Source organism: Vicugna pacos, chromosome 13 (assembly GCF_048564905.1).
Source record: "Vicugna pacos chromosome 13, VicPac4, whole genome shotgun sequence".
Taxonomy (NCBI): domain Eukaryota; kingdom Metazoa; phylum Chordata; class Mammalia; order Artiodactyla; family Camelidae; genus Vicugna; species Vicugna pacos.
The window spans coordinates 41,766,554-41,784,427 of NC_132999.1; the positions used below are offsets into that span (position 1 = coordinate 41,766,554).

The 17,874-nt window shown below is 51.9% G+C and overlaps 1 protein-coding gene across 4 annotated transcripts in view; it reads left to right on the forward strand.

Moving 5' to 3' along the window:
* Window positions 1-516: 516 nt before the first annotated feature.
* Window positions 517-17,874, forward strand: part of STK40 (serine/threonine kinase 40) — a 37,582-nt gene continuing 20,224 nt past the window's right edge. The window contains exons 1-2 of one of the 4 annotated variants that reach the window (XM_072974759.1): window positions 1,121-1,303; window positions 5,654-5,718. In XM_072974759.1, coding sequence (XP_072830860.1) covers window positions 5,676-5,718 — 43 coding nt within the window. In that variant the 5' untranslated portion in view covers window positions 1,121-1,303; window positions 5,654-5,675. Of the gene's footprint in view, window positions 894-1,120; window positions 1,304-5,653; window positions 5,719-15,343; window positions 16,073-17,874 lie in introns of those variants that run through there. The other 3 variants (XM_072974762.1, XM_015246488.3, XM_072974760.1) reach the window with 3 other exon arrangements.

Below are 17,874 nucleotides of genomic sequence, written 5' to 3' on the forward strand. Positions count from 1 at the left end.
GCCCTATCAGCTCAGTGTGTGCCAGGCATTGGGAGACAGAAAGAGATGGACACAGGAGGAGGCAACCAGGCTTACACCAACTCTCACGTCCTGGCACTGCCTGTGTAGGGATGACAAATGCCCGCATACACATAAGAACCTGGCCACACACCCTAGGAAAACCCAGCAGTGCACACAGGCTTGGACACGTGTGCTCACAGATGAATACACAATGACACGGGACAGCTGGAAAGACACCCAGGAGTTAGATAGTCATCTGCAGCAAGTGCCCTGGCTCATATCTCGGAGACAAAAGAGTGGGACCATGGTCGCTGATGCTGCTGCCACGGAGCCCTTCTGGCTGCTTCTGCATGCCAGCGGAGGGAAGCCAGGCCCTCAGAGGGCCCCAGTGAGTCACCAGCCTGATGCAATCCCTTTAAAGGGCTCATCTGCTGGTGCAAGAAGCTGATTCACGGAGGGCGTGGTTGCTGGAGGAGGAGGAGGAGGAAAGAGACCGAAACTGCAGCAGGAGGGGCTGAGGTTAGGTGACTGGAATCGTTAATAGAACTCTTCACTGTGAACCTCCCTGGTCGAGACTCCAGAGATCCTCAGATTGAAGCGGAGTTTCTACAAAAGCGAGGGGCCCAGAGGGAAATGAATTGTGAGGGCTGCGACAGGAATTCCTGTCTCTGATTGAGCCTCACGGCAGCCCTCTCCACACAGAGCGCCAGAAACCGAGAAATGGGTGTCAAGGAAGAACCACTTTTCTGATAAATATACTACAGCTGGCCGATCTTCCAACTGCTAGAGACGTCTCCAGACCCGGGAGGGCGAGTGTAGGGCACGCGAGGTTCAGTGGAGTCAGGGCGGGGGCGGTGCCTCCCGTCCAGCCTCACTGCAGGCGTAGATAAGCGGTAAGTACCGCCCCTTAGAGTCTCGGTCTCCAATCGTCTCCCGGGTTTTAGCCCGTACCCCACTCTGAACCAATCCTCAACTGGATTCCGGCCTCTTGGCTGAAGGCTTCCGCCCATCGTTAAGATGGCACCCAATCCCTACGCCGTGAGCTGGAGACACGGGCGAGGGGCGGGGCTGCGGCTCCGACCGGGAGGAGGGGACGGTGCGTCACTTCCGTTGTCAGGTGGCGGCGCCGCAGCCATGGAGGGAGGCGGCGGCCGCGGCGGCGGCGGCTGCTCGAGCTGCGGCGCTGGGAGGCGGCGGTGAGCGGCTCCCACTCCCCCGGCCCCGGCCCCCCGGGACGGAGTGCCGAGCAGCCCCGGCTCCGGGCGACGGACTATGGGCGAACAGCGCTAAGCACCGGGGGAAGGTGAGGGCGCGGGTCCGGGAGCGGGGAGCCGGGCGGGGGGTGCGGGTTGGCCGGGCGGGCCTCAGCTGCTGTGGCGCGGGGACCCGAGTGACAGCCTGAGGCCGTCTGGCTGCAACCGAAATGATAATAGCGAATGGCTGTTCTCCGCTAGGGTCTGTCCCTACCGGGCGGCGGGGGCGGGGGCTGTGCGAGCTGGGTACCGGGGGGCTGCCGGGAGCCTCGGTCCCACTGCAGCCCTGAGAAGCGGCACTGCCAGCTTTCCCTGGAGTCAGTCGGCCAGTAAGTGTAGGCACTGGATTTGAACCAGCCAGGTTTTTCCTAGGAGGCACCCTCTGCCTCTCCATGCTGCCCTTCAGATCCTGCGAGTGACTTGAAAGTTGGAATGAGTCCCCAGGTAGGACCAGCCAGGGCTTCCTTCAGGAGCCCTCACCCATTGGCGCGGGCACCATCGCTGCTAGGGAATTTTGGAATCCCGGGCGGCGTTCAGGTGCGGTCAGAGCTACTTGCCGGTGCTATGTTTGGCCGGCCTTTTCCAAGGAGAGAGCCTGCTGCCATGGTCACTCTTTGACCTGCCGTGCCCTGTCAATCCCGCCCATTCCCACACCACTTGGCCTCACCTTCCAACCAGTAGGTAGGGGCACTGGGATTTCTGACGCCTGTCACCCCCGTTCCCTAGATGTGATGCCCGTTTGTTGGCGGAAGGAAGAGATGACAACCGCCTTCGCTGGCAGACTTTGTTCTGTATTAAGTCACAGGAGGAAACCGGTTGGCTTTGCGTGATTTTAAGAGCAATGAAGAAGAGGGTAGTCACTCTGGGCTGGGCACTTTCCCTCTTGGCTTAGCTTTGCCTGAGATAAGGAAGAGCCGGGTATGTGATTGTAAGGCCAGAAGAATCTTCTTGAATAGTGCTTGTGAGCTGCACCAGTGCTCCTTAATGGCCCTGCTGTGCCAGTTGTGTGTCCCTTAGATCTGGGCAGTCTGGAGATTGCCCTCATTCATTCATTGATTCCCCACATAACAGCAACACTGTCCTTCCCTGGACGGGCAGGTACCCTATATTATGGAGGTAAAGAATAGGCTATGCAGGGGAGGTATTGTTCATTTGATAGTGTGTGCTTAGCATGCACAAGGTCCTGGGTTCAATCCCCACTACCTACATTAAAATAACTAACTAAATAAATGAGTCTAATTACCTCCCCCCATAAATAAATAATAACTAAAAAAAGAAACTGCCACTTAAAAAATTCAAAGTGGGCTTTGGAACGAGACTTCCTAAGTTAAAATTCTAGATCTGCAGCTTTATAGCTGTGTGACCTTGGACACATTGCTTAACATCTCTGTGCCTCAGTGTTCTCAGCTATAAATTGGGGGTATAACGTAGAGTTGTTATGAAGATTCAAAAAAGTTAATACACATAAAACACGTAGAACAATGTCTGCCACATAATAAGAGTTCAGTAAATGTTAGCTATTATTCTTATGTCAAGAAGCTCATGGTCTGGTTAAGGGAGACTGACCTGTAAATGAATTGTTGAAACATAGTCTAAAAAAGCTAGTAGCAGCAGAAACAGAGGGCTGTAGGAGCCCAGTGAAGAATCTTCTAGCTCAGCCTGAGTTGGGAAGATTTTGGGGAGGCTTGGCAAAAGTGATGATGCTGGAGCTGCATCTAGAAGGATGGGAAGGCTCAGCCAGGTAAGAATGAAGGGGTCTTGTGCGCTACTGAGAGAACTTGTAAACTCAGAGTTTATTCCAGAAACGTCCTATTGTTCAGTATGATGATATGAAAGTGAACATGGTGCCAGGTAAAGCAGTACTGGTGGACAAGAGAATACCACATGACCAATTTGGGACTTTGTACCAAGGGCAGTGGGGAGCCGTGGAAAGGTTTCAAGCAGAAGTGTGCCATGATTGGATATGTGTTTTAGAGTGCTCTCTCTGGAGCCTCAGCAGACAAGGGAAGGGAGAGGAGAGGAGAGACTAAAGGACTGGAGACCCCTTCAGAGGTCACCGCAGGCCCTGACTGAGGAAAGTTGGTGCTGGGGTGGTACCTGAAGGATCACTGGATGCCACTGGTGGCAGGTGACGCGCTCCCTGCACTGCCCTGGGCTTCCCTGCCTAGCCCAGAAGTGCCTGGCACACATGCCCCTCTCTTCCCGAGATTACGGGCTGCCCGGGCAGCTGAGGTGGTGAGGCTGTCCTCTCAGGTCAGTTGTCAAGGGCTGCCGCACTTACTCCCTTGTGCCTTTAATTTGACCTTTTGGGAAGGCAGCCGACTGTAGTGGTTAAGAGCCTAGTTGGCTCTGCTCTCAGACAGAATCTCGGTTCTAATCCGAGCCTTGCCGGTCACTGGAGGTAACTTAGTCTCTCCATGGCCAGCTTTCTCATCTGTAAAATGGGGGCAGTAAGACCCCTCCCTAGTGGGGCACTTGTGAGGATTAAGTCAGATGTTGCAGGCTGGGCATTTAGCACACACTGAGTAAGAAATGCTTGCTAAGTGTTAGCTGCTGTCACAGGCTGCAGGAAAGAATTTCTAAGAATTAGTTGAAGCAATTAGTGGCAACTAAAACTGTGTCCCGTTGAGCTGTCAGAAGTGTCCTGACGGGTCACAAGATTACAGAATTTTATTGTATTCTCTCCAAAAAAGAAATCTATGGGGAGCTTACCCAGTGTGTATGGGCGCCATGCAGATGATTCAGCTCGGCTCCTTAAAAGAAACATTTTTTAAAATAGAAGTAGAACAACTGAGAAAAACATTGTATTTTTAACTATGGATGGGAGAAAACGTATCTAGAGTTTCTTCCATGTGTGTCCCTATTAGTGATCCTAGTCTAGTATCTGACTTAGCACCATCTGGAAGCACACATCGATGTGTGTGGTGGCTTAAAATGCAGAACCCCAGTTCCACACACATGAACCCCCATGTGTGGCTGGGGATGTGCTGGGTCCCAGGCACAGAAGGAGCATGGAGAGGCAGGCCCTGCCCTAGAGGAGCTTGTGATCTAACAGGGATCAGTCAGGCTCCTCACCATTTGACACGTGCATGGAGGAAGTCTGTGCAGCGTGTAGTCAGGGCAGAGAGGAAGGAGTGATTCCCCTGGGGGATGAGGAGGCAACTGGGGAGAACTTTGGAGAGCCCGCAGAACTTAAACTGGATCTTGGTGAATGAACTGAATCTTGAAGGGTAAATAGACTTTTTCTGAGGGCTCATGAAGCACTCCAGGCAGGGAGCAGCAATGCCCAGGTGTGGACGCAGGCTGGTGTGTGTGCACTTTAGGCCACCATGAGAGATTCTAGCACAGAGCATGTAAGGATCCAGCTTCAGAAAGTGCCAGAGAGGTAGTTATCAGTGCTAAGATGCTTGAACTTCTTATTCTGTTGGTGATGGGCTGATTTGTTTTAAGTGGAGGAAGTACCATTAAACTTGCATCTTCCCAGCAGCCCTTTGGCTGCAGGTAAAGGATGGACTGAGGAGAGAACAAGACTGGAGTCTCTGTAGGAAGCTTTTGCAGTAAGGGCTGGTGGGGGCCTGGGTCAGGGCAGAGGCAGTTGGGATGCAGAGGAAGGGCAGAGATCAGAACCGTTGGGGAGGGAATCAGCTAGACTGTTTAGAAGTGATGATGGAGGGAGGAAAAGTGATAGCAGGTGACCCTGAGGTTCCTGATTTGGCTGATAGAGTAAATGACAGTGCAGAGATGGAGACGGCAGAAAATAATGGCCAGTGAAATCCACCAGCTCCATTCGGGAAGCTCTCTCATGGGAGAGGATCAGTGGTAAAGCCGGTGGCACTCTGTCCGGCTTTGGGCCAGGCCTCTCTCTGATTTTGCCTGAGTCAGCCCCTGGGAAAAGGTCAGCTTCCCTTTATCTTCCATATGTCCAGATTTGCTCAGGGAGATGAACTACTTCAGTGTTTCAGAAACTCAAGTGGCTGAGTCTGCAGAACTCCTATGACTGCTTCAGCCTTCACATGGCCCTAAAGGGCAGCCCTTCGGTCTGATGCTATCCACACTGATTCAGCAAGTGACGGGGTCCTGGACAGCAGCGTACCCTCAGGGGAGAGATGGCATTCTCAGTGCTCCCTGGAGATCTTACCTAGAAAGAGACTTGAGATTGGATTTACTGACTCAGGAGAGTCAGTCCCTCTTCTCAGGAAGGAGAGATGTCTGCCACAGGCTGCCCCAGACTGACTCAGAAACATCAGGGAAGTGAGCGGGGGCTGCCTGCATGCACCCATCCCCCTGAACTCTACGGGAGTACAGAGCTAGACCTGAATGGGATTGGGCTGCGGAGAGGGCTGCAAACAGGCCCTTTGGGATCGGGGAGATTTCCACAGGATTTGTGCTTGCATTTGTAGTGTAAAGAAGTTAGAAGAGAGAATGACCTCGAACAGGAGCATTTCTTCCTCCTCCACCTGCTCAGGTGAGACTGTCACCTTGGAGGTGGCTCCGGGCCCACAGCATCCCTGCATCTCCTCTCAGGATCTGTAATCAAGATTTGAGGGGATGGTGTTGCTTCCTTCGATTTACTTATAATCTTAGAGATGGTTCCACTTTGTCTCATGCAAGTCTGGGTCATTTTTGGCAATATTGTGTCATCACTGTGTAATTTATTCAACAAACTATTAATAAACAGATTATTCTCTGCCTTTTGCTCTCCAGGCAAAGCTGAAGTGACTCTCTGCATATGTGTGATTTTGCCCACCTTAGGTAAGGATAGATGCCAAGAAGAGTTGCTTCTTCAAAGAGTACCTTTTATTTTTGTTATTTTTAAGGTAATTTCTAGGCCCCCTTTTAATGAACTAGAGCAGCCTGACTTTCCCCCAGCAAGGATTGGTACTCTTTCACAGTTGGCGTCCCTCTTGCCAAGGGCACTGAGACCCCCAGTGGTGGCCATCCTCCTCTGGTTGTTGTGAGTGCAGGCTCCCTAGCGCTTACACAGGACAGCAGTCTACAGGTCTGATGATTTCAGAGACACTCCAGTTGATGGAAAGCACTGAAGCAAACTGGGAAAGATTGTCATCATTTAGAAGGAAACTGCCCCCTCTACATCTCTTTACAGACCATCACCTACTTGTCAAAAGAGGCAGACAGGATCACTAGCCCCAAGGATCTGTGACCCAAGGGTCTAGAAGGAAGAGAAGGTGGCCTGGACATTGTCGTGGGAGTTAGCAAGGGCAGGACTGGTGTGCCTGTCACTTGTCTTTGGATTTAGGGCAGAGCTGGTTTGAGGTTAAGGTTAGATGATAAGGGGTAGCAAGTGCCTTTAGGGAGAGGCTCATTTCAGCCCCTTGGGAGACCGTAGTTCTGGCATAGCCCAAAATTCTGTGCGGCTTTCGAAACCCCACTGCTGGCATCACCACCTCTAGAGAGCAAGAGTCCTGCCCCTTTTTTGCAGTGGACGTGGAGCCCCTGACATTACTGTGTTTAGGGTGACTTCCGTGGGGTGTGTTCTCTTCCGACTCCCCTCCCAAGGTGTTCCCTCCTGAAGGAACAGGAAGGGAACCAGCCGAAGCAGAAGGCTCCCCACCACCTTCCAGGTCCTTTGCTAAGTACTCTATGATGTGTATTGAATCCTTTCAATCTAAGGAAGGAGGGGTTGTCTCTGTTTTACAGAGAAACCCCAGGCACAGCAGGGTTAAGTAACCTGTCCCCTGTTACTCAGCCAGCAAGGGCCGAGCCGAATTTCCACCCCACTCTTGTGTGACCCTAGAACCCATGCTGTCCCATTCCCCCATCCTGGCCAGGCTCTGGCCCCAGGGAGCCCAGCTCACTTGGAATCTTGAACTCATAAAGTGGTAGAGCTGGAAGGGACCTGGACAAAGCTAAAGCAGTCTCTTCTTTGCCAGAAGAATGGAAATTGCCACTGCCTGGAGGCAAGTCCCTCCCCTCCTATCCTGTGAGTAGTGGGTTAGGAGACTTTCAACCATGTCACCCCGCACTTAAGGTTCAAATCAGACCTGGCCTCAGAACCCAGTTTTTCCACTTGTTAGCTGAGTGACCTTAGACAAGTCACTTTCCATCTCCAACCCTAGTTTCCTTCCCTGCAAAGTGGACTTGCTGCTCCTTGTTCTGAAAGTAGTAATGAGGATTAGACGCAAGTATTATTGTCTGTGCCAGGTTCGGCCTGGTTCCTGGTCTGTAGTCAGGTCCCTGGGGGCTGGCTCTGGTGAGGCTCAGGTGAGCTCTTTGCTGGTGGGTCTCTGTCCTGGAAGAGGCGTCGTGAACCAGCTTCCAGATCTCTGGTTGAACAGGTTAGTGGTCTTCCTAGCCCTTTTGGAAACCAGGTAGCAATCAGGAAGTTCCTTATAAGCAGGTTTGCAAATTATCTGGGAGAGCTTAAGCATACCTGGAGTGGGTCCCTCCGCCCCTACTCTCCGGATGCAGCCTTGCATCAGCATGCCGGCCCACACATTTGGGGCCCTTACTCTCACACACCTGTTCCTGTGCCGCACTCCCTCAAGGGTGCCTTCTCTAAGACCCAGCCTCCCCTGATTCCATTACCACTCTTAATGATAATGGGTTCAGAAATTTTTTAGATTTTTAAAAATTATTGTTCTAGTAACCTATAGTAAAAATTAGTTAAACAACACAGAAGAATATAAAATAAAATTCTCCATCTCCTTGGGGTTTTAGTTCTACTGCCTGGAGGTATTCACTGTTAAGTTTCTTCTGGAAACTTCCTCTGCATATTCAAGAGTGTATATAATCTTTTTTTTTTAACCCAAATGGGATCATATTATACAAATAGTACTGCAGTTTGCTTTTTTTTTTTTTTAATGTAATGTATTATAGGCATCTTTGTCTATCAGTAGGTGTGGGCCTGCTCTTAAAGGCTACGTAGTATTCCCCTGTCTGAATGGCCCATGACCAAGTAAACCAGTCCTCTCTCGGTGGACACTTAGATTGTTTCCTGTCTGGGGGCAGTGTGTGTGTGTGTGTGTGTGTGTGTGTGTTTTGATTTTTGTGGTTTTGTCTTTGTGTTTTTTTGCTGCTACCCAACACTCTCCAGGGACCCTTGTTGAGCACATTGATCTTCGTGAACTTGTGTGAGTGGACCTGGAGGATGAATTCCTGGAGCTGGAAGTACTGGGCCCGGGGCAGGTGCATTTCCTTCTGCTTTGTTGGCTGTGGTCTCACCATGTCTTCTGCACACCTGTTGGGCCTGTGCAGGGGATCCGGAAGTGGTCAAGGCCCCAGGCCCCACCCCCAGGAGCTCACCCTCTGGGGAGACACAGGCAAGCAGACAGGCGATGAGCCTGCTATCACTGACACATGGACAGTGTGTGCCGGGGGTGGCGGTGGCTGTCCTCAGCGGCTCAGAGCAGACGAGGCCCTTGTGTGGGTCCACTTGTCTGAGCGGCACTCTGATGGCGGAGCATGCTGTCTGCCTGCCTTCTGTAATCTTGCCCTTCCGAGCAGCCACTGCCAGCAGCATTTGGTAAAACTGCAGAAAATGAACTTTACTGTTCATTTGCAACGCTGTAAAATTGAATTGAATTGAATTTTTGATAGCGGCAGCTAAAGAAAGGCAGTTTGCTGGCCCTAGTCCAGATTGACTTTCTCACAGGATAATTATAGTGACTTTTGCTGTTAAAAACAGTATAAAGAGAGAGAATCACATGCACCTGGGCTTTCCCGTCTGTTGCTCTGGAAATCTGGGGTGGAAGGAAGGAGACATAACATTTGCCTGGTGCCTCCCACACACTGGCTCCCCACAGTCCTCAGGGAACCCTGTGCAGGGGCAGCACTGTCCCTCTCCTCAAGGTGGGGAGACTGGAGCAGAGAAACACGGGTCCAGGTCACACACGTGTCCAGGACACAGAGGTGCTCTCAGACTCAGCCAGCCCTTCTTCAGTCACTTGCTACTTTCTCCTTGCCTGATTGGGCCATCGTGGGAGCCAAGGACCTGAACCCCATGTGGGACTCCGTGGCAGGCCTTGTTCCCACTGAACAAAGCAGCAGCTTATGGTTTGAGCTGAGGCAGGGTTCCCTGGTTGCAGGGCAGGGTGGCATGACCAGGGAGGGCTGTCAGTGACTCCGTCTGCTGTCACTGCGCATGACAGAAGGGCCCTCCCCCAACAGAGCCAAAGGGCCACCAGGAATGTCTCCCAGCCAGTGTGCTTGGCGGCTTTCTCTGGCTCCTTCTCTAGATAGGAGATACTAGGGCAGCTCGGCCCGAGAAAGAGCTGTTAAGTCTGTCCCTTCCTCTTCCAACACCCACACAGTGACAGATTAGTTGTTGTCACATCAGCTGCTTCCGGAGGCCCTTGGGAGGGGTGAGCCGGTGGCAGGGCTGGTGATGCTGCCCTGGATTCTGCTCTGATGGCTCTCAGAAAGGCTGCTAGTGCAGCCCTTTGCCCCGTCCACAGGGACTGGTTTCTCACTCCGTTTATCTTTTCCCCAGAGGGGCCTGCAGGTCCACCTCTGTGTACACAGCTCTAGAGCTTCTTCTCCCGGCGTCACTCTGGAACACATCCTCCCAGCCAGGGGCCTTCAGCCTCCAGTCTCTTCCCCCCTCCCCCCACCTTCATGGAGGCCGCAGAGGAGCCCAGTAGGGACTTGCTCAAGGCAGGGGGGTGGAGAGGGACATCACTGATTATGTAATCTCCTTGTGTGTGTCTCCTGGAGGAGACTAGAGCTGGACCTCAGAGCTGCAGACACTGGGCTCCCTGTGAGCAGCGGGGTCTTCAGACCCCTGTGGGCCCCCAAAACTGCTGTGCTCAGCATGCTGTAGTCCTGCCCAGGACAGGTGGCGACAGAGGAAGGGTCTGGTGCGGATGTGCTGAGGGGGAGCAGGCTGGGCACAGGGCCCTCGTTGTGACCGCCCCTCCCACTTCCCACTGGGCTGAGTCACTTCCTTTCTGGCGGCTGCAGGTACTCTCCCACATGCCCAGCAGAGCAGCCTTTAGGGGGTGGGGTTTGCCCTGTGCAAGGGAGGAGCTCTGGTTAGTAGCAGCCAGTTCCCCTGTTCCCCCACCCGAGACAGTAAAGCACAGCGTTTGGAGAATGATGTGATGTTATGTATTCCTGACAGATTGGAGCTATACATATCTTGTATTTTTAAAATGAATAAAATCATCACTCTGTTTTGGAACTGTGGAGATGACAGCACAGGCATGAATCTTTGTCATCAGGGAGTCCTGGCTGAAACCGAGGGATTACTAATCCACCTCTCCACCCCCTAGCATCCATCCTGAGCAGGGAAGCAAATGACTTCCAGCAGGTTCCCAGAGAGATTGCTTGTAGCCTTCTGGCTCCCAGGGAGAGGGTTCCTGCCCGCTTCAGGGAAGGCTATCATTCAAACTCAAAGGAAAAGCCCTCACATAGAGCCCCTTCCAGCCAGCTAGCAGGAACAAAAGAGAACAGGCCACAGGTGCCTCCTCTGGCCCAGTCTTCTGGGCTAGGGTCTCTAGACTTGCAATAAAATGGGGAAATCTTTACTTCATAAAGTTGTGGAAACACTAAAAACAGTTCCTGGCAAGCAGTAGATGCCCATCAAATGATAGTTTAAAAAGTCTGCCGCTGAAGAGCCTTGTCACCAGGGAGATTACCTCAGCGTGGAGCAGGGAATGCTCACCTTCATTCAGCAAAGACCGCGCAGCATACCTCTTTTACAGATGAGGACGCTGAGGCCCACGGAGGGTAGGTGACTAGTTCAGGGTCATAAAGCTAGTGCATGACGGAAGATGAAATTTGAACCTGGGCCTACCTGACCCCCAAATTCATCTTGTTCTCCCAGCTGGCATTTGGGTAATCAGTCCATGGTTTGAAACACTTGGTTCCCTGGGGCAGCTTTGTGGATGGAAAGCAGGTCTGTAGGGAAGTTGGGGCCCTGGTAGAAGTGCATTCATGTGAGTATTGAGGTGCAGTGGGGGCGGCTCCGGGTGGGCTTGGGTAAGGAAGAGGTCAGGGATGCTACCTTGTGGGCTGATAGGAGAATGTCTCAGTAACCTGGCCTCGACTCAGCTCCTTTCTCCAGAGAGACTCTGTTCGGGGGCCCTGAAACACCTTCTCCAGGGACAAGCCCCTCTCTCCCTGCTCACCTGTCAGTTTCTGGCTGGCCACTCCAGAAATTGACAGGTAAGCAGGAAGAAAGGGGCTTATACCACCCTGTCTGTGGTTGGCATTCCTAGAACCACAGCCACATCAGGTGGAGAAGGAGCCGTTGAGGAAGCAGTGTGGTCAAGTAGAAAGAATATAGGATTTGGAGTTGGAAAACCTGTGTTCATACCTAGCTCTTTCAGCAACTACCAGGTGACTTTGGACAAGTCTCTCAGTATCTCTGAGCCTCAATCTCTTTTTCTAGAAAATGCTGTGTTTTGGGGATGGGGCAATCAGTTATAATCATGTATTTGGAAGTTCTTTGCATCCTGTAAAGCTGTGTGTGAGACTTAATTGTTGTGATAGTTTTATAATGTGAGGGTGTGGGCCTTCCACGTGGGTTCCGAGTCTGAAATTCACCACTGAGAAAGGAGCCCAGGGGAATTTTGAGGGATTGGGCAGCTCTCTAGTGTGGAGGGGTCTGATCTGGAGAGCACCGACCCACAGATCATCTTCGCTGGGTGGTGTATTGAGATTTCACACTGCTCACCCACACTGCTCACCTCGAGTTGCATCGTTTCTCTCCAGGTGTAGTCAGCTAAATGTGTAGATAGGCCAGAGGGTCTCTTCTTTGGGAAACAAGAGTGGTAGGAATTTTTCTGACCAGTAGAAGGACCTTCACACCACAAACCTAGATTGTCTGGAGAACCTGTCACCGGTGTGAGGGGCAGGCCATGCTGTCACTCGCATACTTCCACCCTTGCTGCAGGAAAGCAGATCTTTTTGCAGGACTCAACAAAATGGGGACTGGTTTGTCCCTTCTGCAGTGAAGGGTTGGTCCCATGCTGCAGTCATGCTGTGAATGGGTTTTATTCCTTGTGGCGGGGAGTGGGGGTTGCCCTCCCACAGCAAACAGTGTCTTAAGTACAACCCCTGGCGATCAGCCTAGAACCACCCTGCCCTGGGCATCCAGGCTTTTCTGACATGAGACTTTTTCCTGGACAGACTATTCCCAGTACCATGGCAGCCCAGCTACCTACAGCTGTTACCCCCATCTCTCTGATCCTGGGTTCTGGCTACTGACATTGAAGGGACCATCCATACTTTCTTCTGGGCCCCACTCCAACCCCTGGCCTCTAGTTGGATGGTCTCTCTCCCCTGCCCTAGTTTGGACTTTGGTGCCTTCTGGGTACTAACAAACAGTTCTGCACTCTCCGTTTTCTCATCCAGCAGTTTGCTGCACACCGCGTGGGTGCAGGAAAGCAGAGGTGACCTGGGACTGCTCCCTCAGGGGAGCCCACAGCCTGGAATCAGACAGATAAACCAATGGTTACAGCAAAATGGGAGCAGACACAGTATGCTCTGGGAGCTGGAGACCAAAGGGCTTGCTGCAGAAGGTGACACCAGTGAGGACTGAGTGAGGACCAGCCAGCTGAGGAGAGGAGATCAGGGCAAGGGTGTTCATGGCACACTCAGGGAATTGTGAGTCGTGTGATGTGGCTGGATTTATGGGGCGTATGAGGGCAGTGAGGCTGGAGAGGTAGCCTAGGTCTGGCTAGGCTCACTGAGGAGTTTGAGTTTCTTCCTAAAGACCGCAGGAGACATTGGAGGGCCCCACAGCAGAGACAGACAGAGATACTGCAGGCCTAGGTCCATGAGCAGAGGAGAAAGCACAGCCTGCTGGTATCTGTTTGTCCAGCCCCAGTTACACAGGTAGCTGAGGCGGGGGTCTTCTGATGGAGTTGTTACTGCATCCTCCTGAGTAGCCTGATGGAGGGCAGTGCCCCACCATCTTGCAGCGGTGCAGAAACCCTTTGAAGATGTGCTACAGAAAGATGCCACCAGGTGGCAGACCTGGAGATTGCACAAGGACTTTTTTTTTTTTTTTTTTTTTTTTTACCCCATTCCTTTAACATTGTTTGGCCTGAAGAAAGGGGGGCATCCAAGACTGAACTCCGGTTGGTGCCAGGCTGGCTCCAGCTGACAAGTATGAGATTCCAAGTACTGCCACCGTGAGCTATGTAGCTACAAGAAATCCTTTTGAACCTGTGAATCTGGACAGCAGATTCCTCCAGGATGTTGGGAGCTATTACAGTAGGTTGGACTTTCTGTCTCTGCAGACCTAAGAGTAAATTACAGACATCATGACCCTTCGCCTCCAAATACTTCAGCATCTAAGCACAAGGATATTTTCCTATATAACCACAATGCAGTTTTCAAATTTGGGAAATTTAACATTGTTATCATCCAGTATCCAGTCCATATTCAGATTCTGCCAATTGCCCAGTCCTTTTCTTTATAACTTTTTCCCCCCAAGATCACCTGTCACATTTATTTGTCATGTCTTTAGTCTCCATAATAGAGACTAGTTGTTCTTCAGCCTTTCTGTAACTATGACATTGATGTCTTTGACGCATATAGGCCTGTTTTGTTGGATGTTCCTCAGTTTGAGTTTGTTTCATGATCAGACTCAGGTTATTCATTTTTGGCAAAAAATAATAGCTTAAGTGATGTTGCATCATATCAGGAATAATATGACGTCAGTTTGTCCTTTTATTAAGTGGTGTTAACTTTGATCATTTGGTGAAGGTTGCAGCTTGCTTTTTTAAAAATTGGGGTATATTTACACATAGCGAATTTCACAGATCTTTTAACTGTACTGTTCAGTCGTTTTGACAAATGCACACACCCAGAGTTATGTCCTTTGATAGTACAAGTTTTATAGCCCAGTATATGTGCTCTGTCCCCTTCCCACAGTCCTCTCCAAGAAATCCTGGACTAGAGGCACTCAGTCTCAGTTCAGCTCCCCCCACAACTCAGTCATGATGAAGAACTCATTTGAGGTGGCCTTATCATCCTGGACAGTACTTTACTGTGCCTTGAGTTGAAGATTACCAGCTAGTGCTCCAGCCTCCACTCCCCTACAAACCAGTGAACGGAGTGAGAGGATGAGATGCTGTGTGCTTCTGCCCAAAAGAACAGGCATTCCCCTTGACCCACAGAATTACTGTACTGTGCCCTCCACTACAGAATGTATTCCTGGTACTCCCCAGCAGCCCTCTACCTCCTCAGCAGCTCAGCCAGCCCCCAGGCCACCTCTCCTCCCCATACTGAGTTGAACATGTCAATCAGGCTGGCCACCAGACCCAACACCTCTCAGTCCCCTCTAACCCCCTCTCCACCAGCCTGTAGTCTCAGGCCAACAGACAGATGGCAGGTTCAAGGCCTCTTAAGCCTTCAGCCTGGTTGCCCACCTTCTTCTGCTCCTCAGTCCCACCCCGCAAGTCAGTGCGTAACTATCCCTTTCTTCCTGTGCAGGAGGAGATACTCCAAGCTATTGTGTCTAAGCTAATAATAGCACAATTTATCAAATGCTTGCAATATGCCAGTAGGTACTCTTGCTAACCCTTTTGCATAGGTTATCTCACTTAATCCTTAGACCAACCCTGTAAAGTGGATGCTGTCCTCTGGGTTTTGTAGGTACAGAATAAGTACCTTGTCCAAGATCTCATCACTGTTAAGTGATGCTCCTGGGCTTGGAACCGGGTTTGACTTACTCCAGAGCCCTTTCTCTGACTCCTAGCTTCCCAGTCAAGGTGATCCTTTTATCCCAAGAGTGACTGGGCCAGGCAGAGGACAGCAGGAGCCCCCAACTGCACCCTCAAGTGCCGTACAGATATTTCTGTCTGTGTTGTGGCATGGAAAAGATGAGGCCCGCTGCTCTGCCCACGTTGTTCTGCTTCCTTACTGTCCTGTGGGCAGAGACTCTTTTCTACCTTCCTTTTGGAGTCTGGTGTGGGTCCAGCCACACCGCCCCTTAACACATGCAGGGCATATAGGACCGAGGCCAGGGATGGGTGGGAGCACCTGTGTTCACTTCCAGGTGCCCAGTGGGCTGGACAGAGGGGCGCGTCCTTGCCTTTGGTAGACACTGCTAGAGGTAAAGTCCAGAAAATGGAGGCCGGCACAGCTCAGGAACTTTTTTGTTTGTTTTGTTTTGACAGAGCCAAGAAGCATGGGGTGGGGATAGAGACTGCTGACAGGGACAACTTGAATCGTGACAGCACTGGCTTGGCCTGACCCTGCAGTGGAGACAAGTCCTTGGACTCTTAGCCAGCATCAGAAGCTGCTGACAAATCGTAGCTACCAGCTGTGTTGTCGTTGCACACACAGAGGTGGCGCACAGGGCCAGGGTTTGCTGCTTGCTCCTTAGGAAACCGCCCTTGCTCTCTGCCACCACTGGTTTGGTTTGCAGGGTCACCCGTCTCTCCAGGAACCCAAGGGTGCAGCAGGAAGCCTCGAACAAAGCTGAGAGCAGAACTCTCTGCACATGTGGGCAGGCCCTGTGCTGCCCACCGTGTTCGTGGGTGTGGGGGCTCACGATGGCTCAGCGCACGTTTGTCTGCTGCCCAGGGCCACGCATCTGCGCCCCTATGTGGAGGCCTGTGAGGGTGCTTCAAGGTGTGAGTGGCAGGCCCCTCCTTGCCTTGGCTGGGCTTCCACTGCTTTGTAGTTGGATAAAGCTGAGGAAAGCGTCAGCACCATCTCTCTTTGCAGCCCACCTCCTTTTGGGATTGGTGGTATGTCCACTGTGTTGAACCATGCCCTGCTCAGCTGTCCTGAACCCTGTCACCATAGCCCTGGATTCAGCATCTTGGGCCTTAGAACCTTACGTGGTGCTGCTTGCTGGCCAGCCTTCCTCGCCTCTGCTCGTGTCACCCAGCAGCTTTGAGGTTAGATGACTTTATCTGCAAACTGACAATTAGTGCTGGTATCCCCTTCTCTGGGCATGCCGTGATGGCTGTCACCTAGCTGAGGCCCACAGCTGGGGCCACAGCTCGCTCCCCAAGGCTGGGCCAAGCAAAGGGAACCTCAGGTTTCAAAATCAAGGAGCACAACCTACAGATGGTGGGGATGCCACCTTCCCAGCCTCCACCCCTCACCCCCATTGTTGCCTCACTGAGCTTCCTGTTGAGTCCAGGTTCTAAGGGAACTGGTGCTGACTTGGGAGGATAGCACATGAAATAGTTGACAGATTGAAAGCTCCAGAGACTTCTAAACCAGGACTGCTGAGCTCCTGGTGACACCAGGTAGATAGCTGCCCCTTAGCTAGGCTGGGCCAGGGCCCTGCACCCTAGCCTGCAGACCCATGTCTGGAGGGCCCTGGCCCCAAGTCCTTCTGAGACCCAGGCAGCCAGAACCTCCACCTTGCAGATCTCACTGTGAAGCCAGGATCCCTCAAAGTGGCCTCCCCAGTGGGAGCACCTATGGGCCATATGCAGGTGTGTCTCTGGAGGGGAACACATCAGGTTGATTTGAAGGTGGGGCAGGCCTGCCTGTGCAGCAGCAGCGAGCAGCAGACAGGAGGGTCTGTCCCCGGGAGGTTGTCTTTGCTCACCCTACCAGTGAGCCTGCAGCAGCTTCCGTGTCCAGGCCTGCCTCTGCACCCTGCTTCCGTTGCCTCCACCAGCTCTGGGGGGCACGAAGGGCTATCGGGAAGGGAAACAGCGTGGCTTCCACTTTCCTTGCCAGTGTTTTTTCCCTCTCCGTGAACGTCTGCTCTCATCCTTCTGCCTACAGTTTGGAGCAATTCCCATGCCATTTGCCTGAGTTGAATCCTTAGCAGGGTGGGTGGGGTCGAGCTGAGCCCACTCAGTGTCTGTGCTGCAGCTGCTCCCAGCAAACTGTAGTCTAGACCATGCCTGTGCGTGGGCGCCTAGGCAGCGTCTACACAGATGGGATGACGCCGCTGTGGTGCTCTCCAAGGAACCAGGAAGAGAGGGGAGGCTTAGTGCTCCCGGAAGGCGGAGAACAGGGCCAGAATGGTAATGAATCCAGCTTACCTCCCAGGACAGGGCAACTCCAGCACAGGGCTGCTGACGCCTTAGGAGCCATGACCAACTGGGAGGGAAGGCGTCCAGCCCTTCGTAGAGCATCTGCTGGGTCGGGCACTAGGGATAATGGTTTTATGTATTTTTTTCTTTTTTTCTACTTTTTGGGGGATTTTTAATCTGGTGCTAGAGGAAAAACATTAAACATATAAATACAAATAAATACATAATCCCCAAAAATGGAAAGTGCTATTAATGAAAATTACAGGATACCTGGTGAGACAGACGGCGACCCCTTGGTGGTAGGAATATCAAGAAGGCTTCTCTGAGAAAGTGGTATTTAAATTGAGAAGGAAGCATAGAAGTTAGCCAGGCAGAGAGTGGGAACACTGTTCTAGACACATTACTGCCCCACTTTTTAAGATTTTTCTAGAAGCAGTTTTGTTCTTTCCTGCTTTTGTGTAAATGACTGAATCTGCTTCCAGCAGAGTCTGACTGTGGCTCCTGCTCCATATGGGCATTGTCAGGGCAGGCTGAGTTACCGGATCCTAGGATGAAATCATGGGTCTGCTCCCCCATGGCACAGCTCTGAAAACAAATTGGGGCTTGATGGGAGGCAAACCTGGTAGATTTGACTAGAAGTGCATCAGGCCATCCTCTCCTACTTTCCAGCTCACTGCATGGAGTCAGTCTCCTGAGATTTA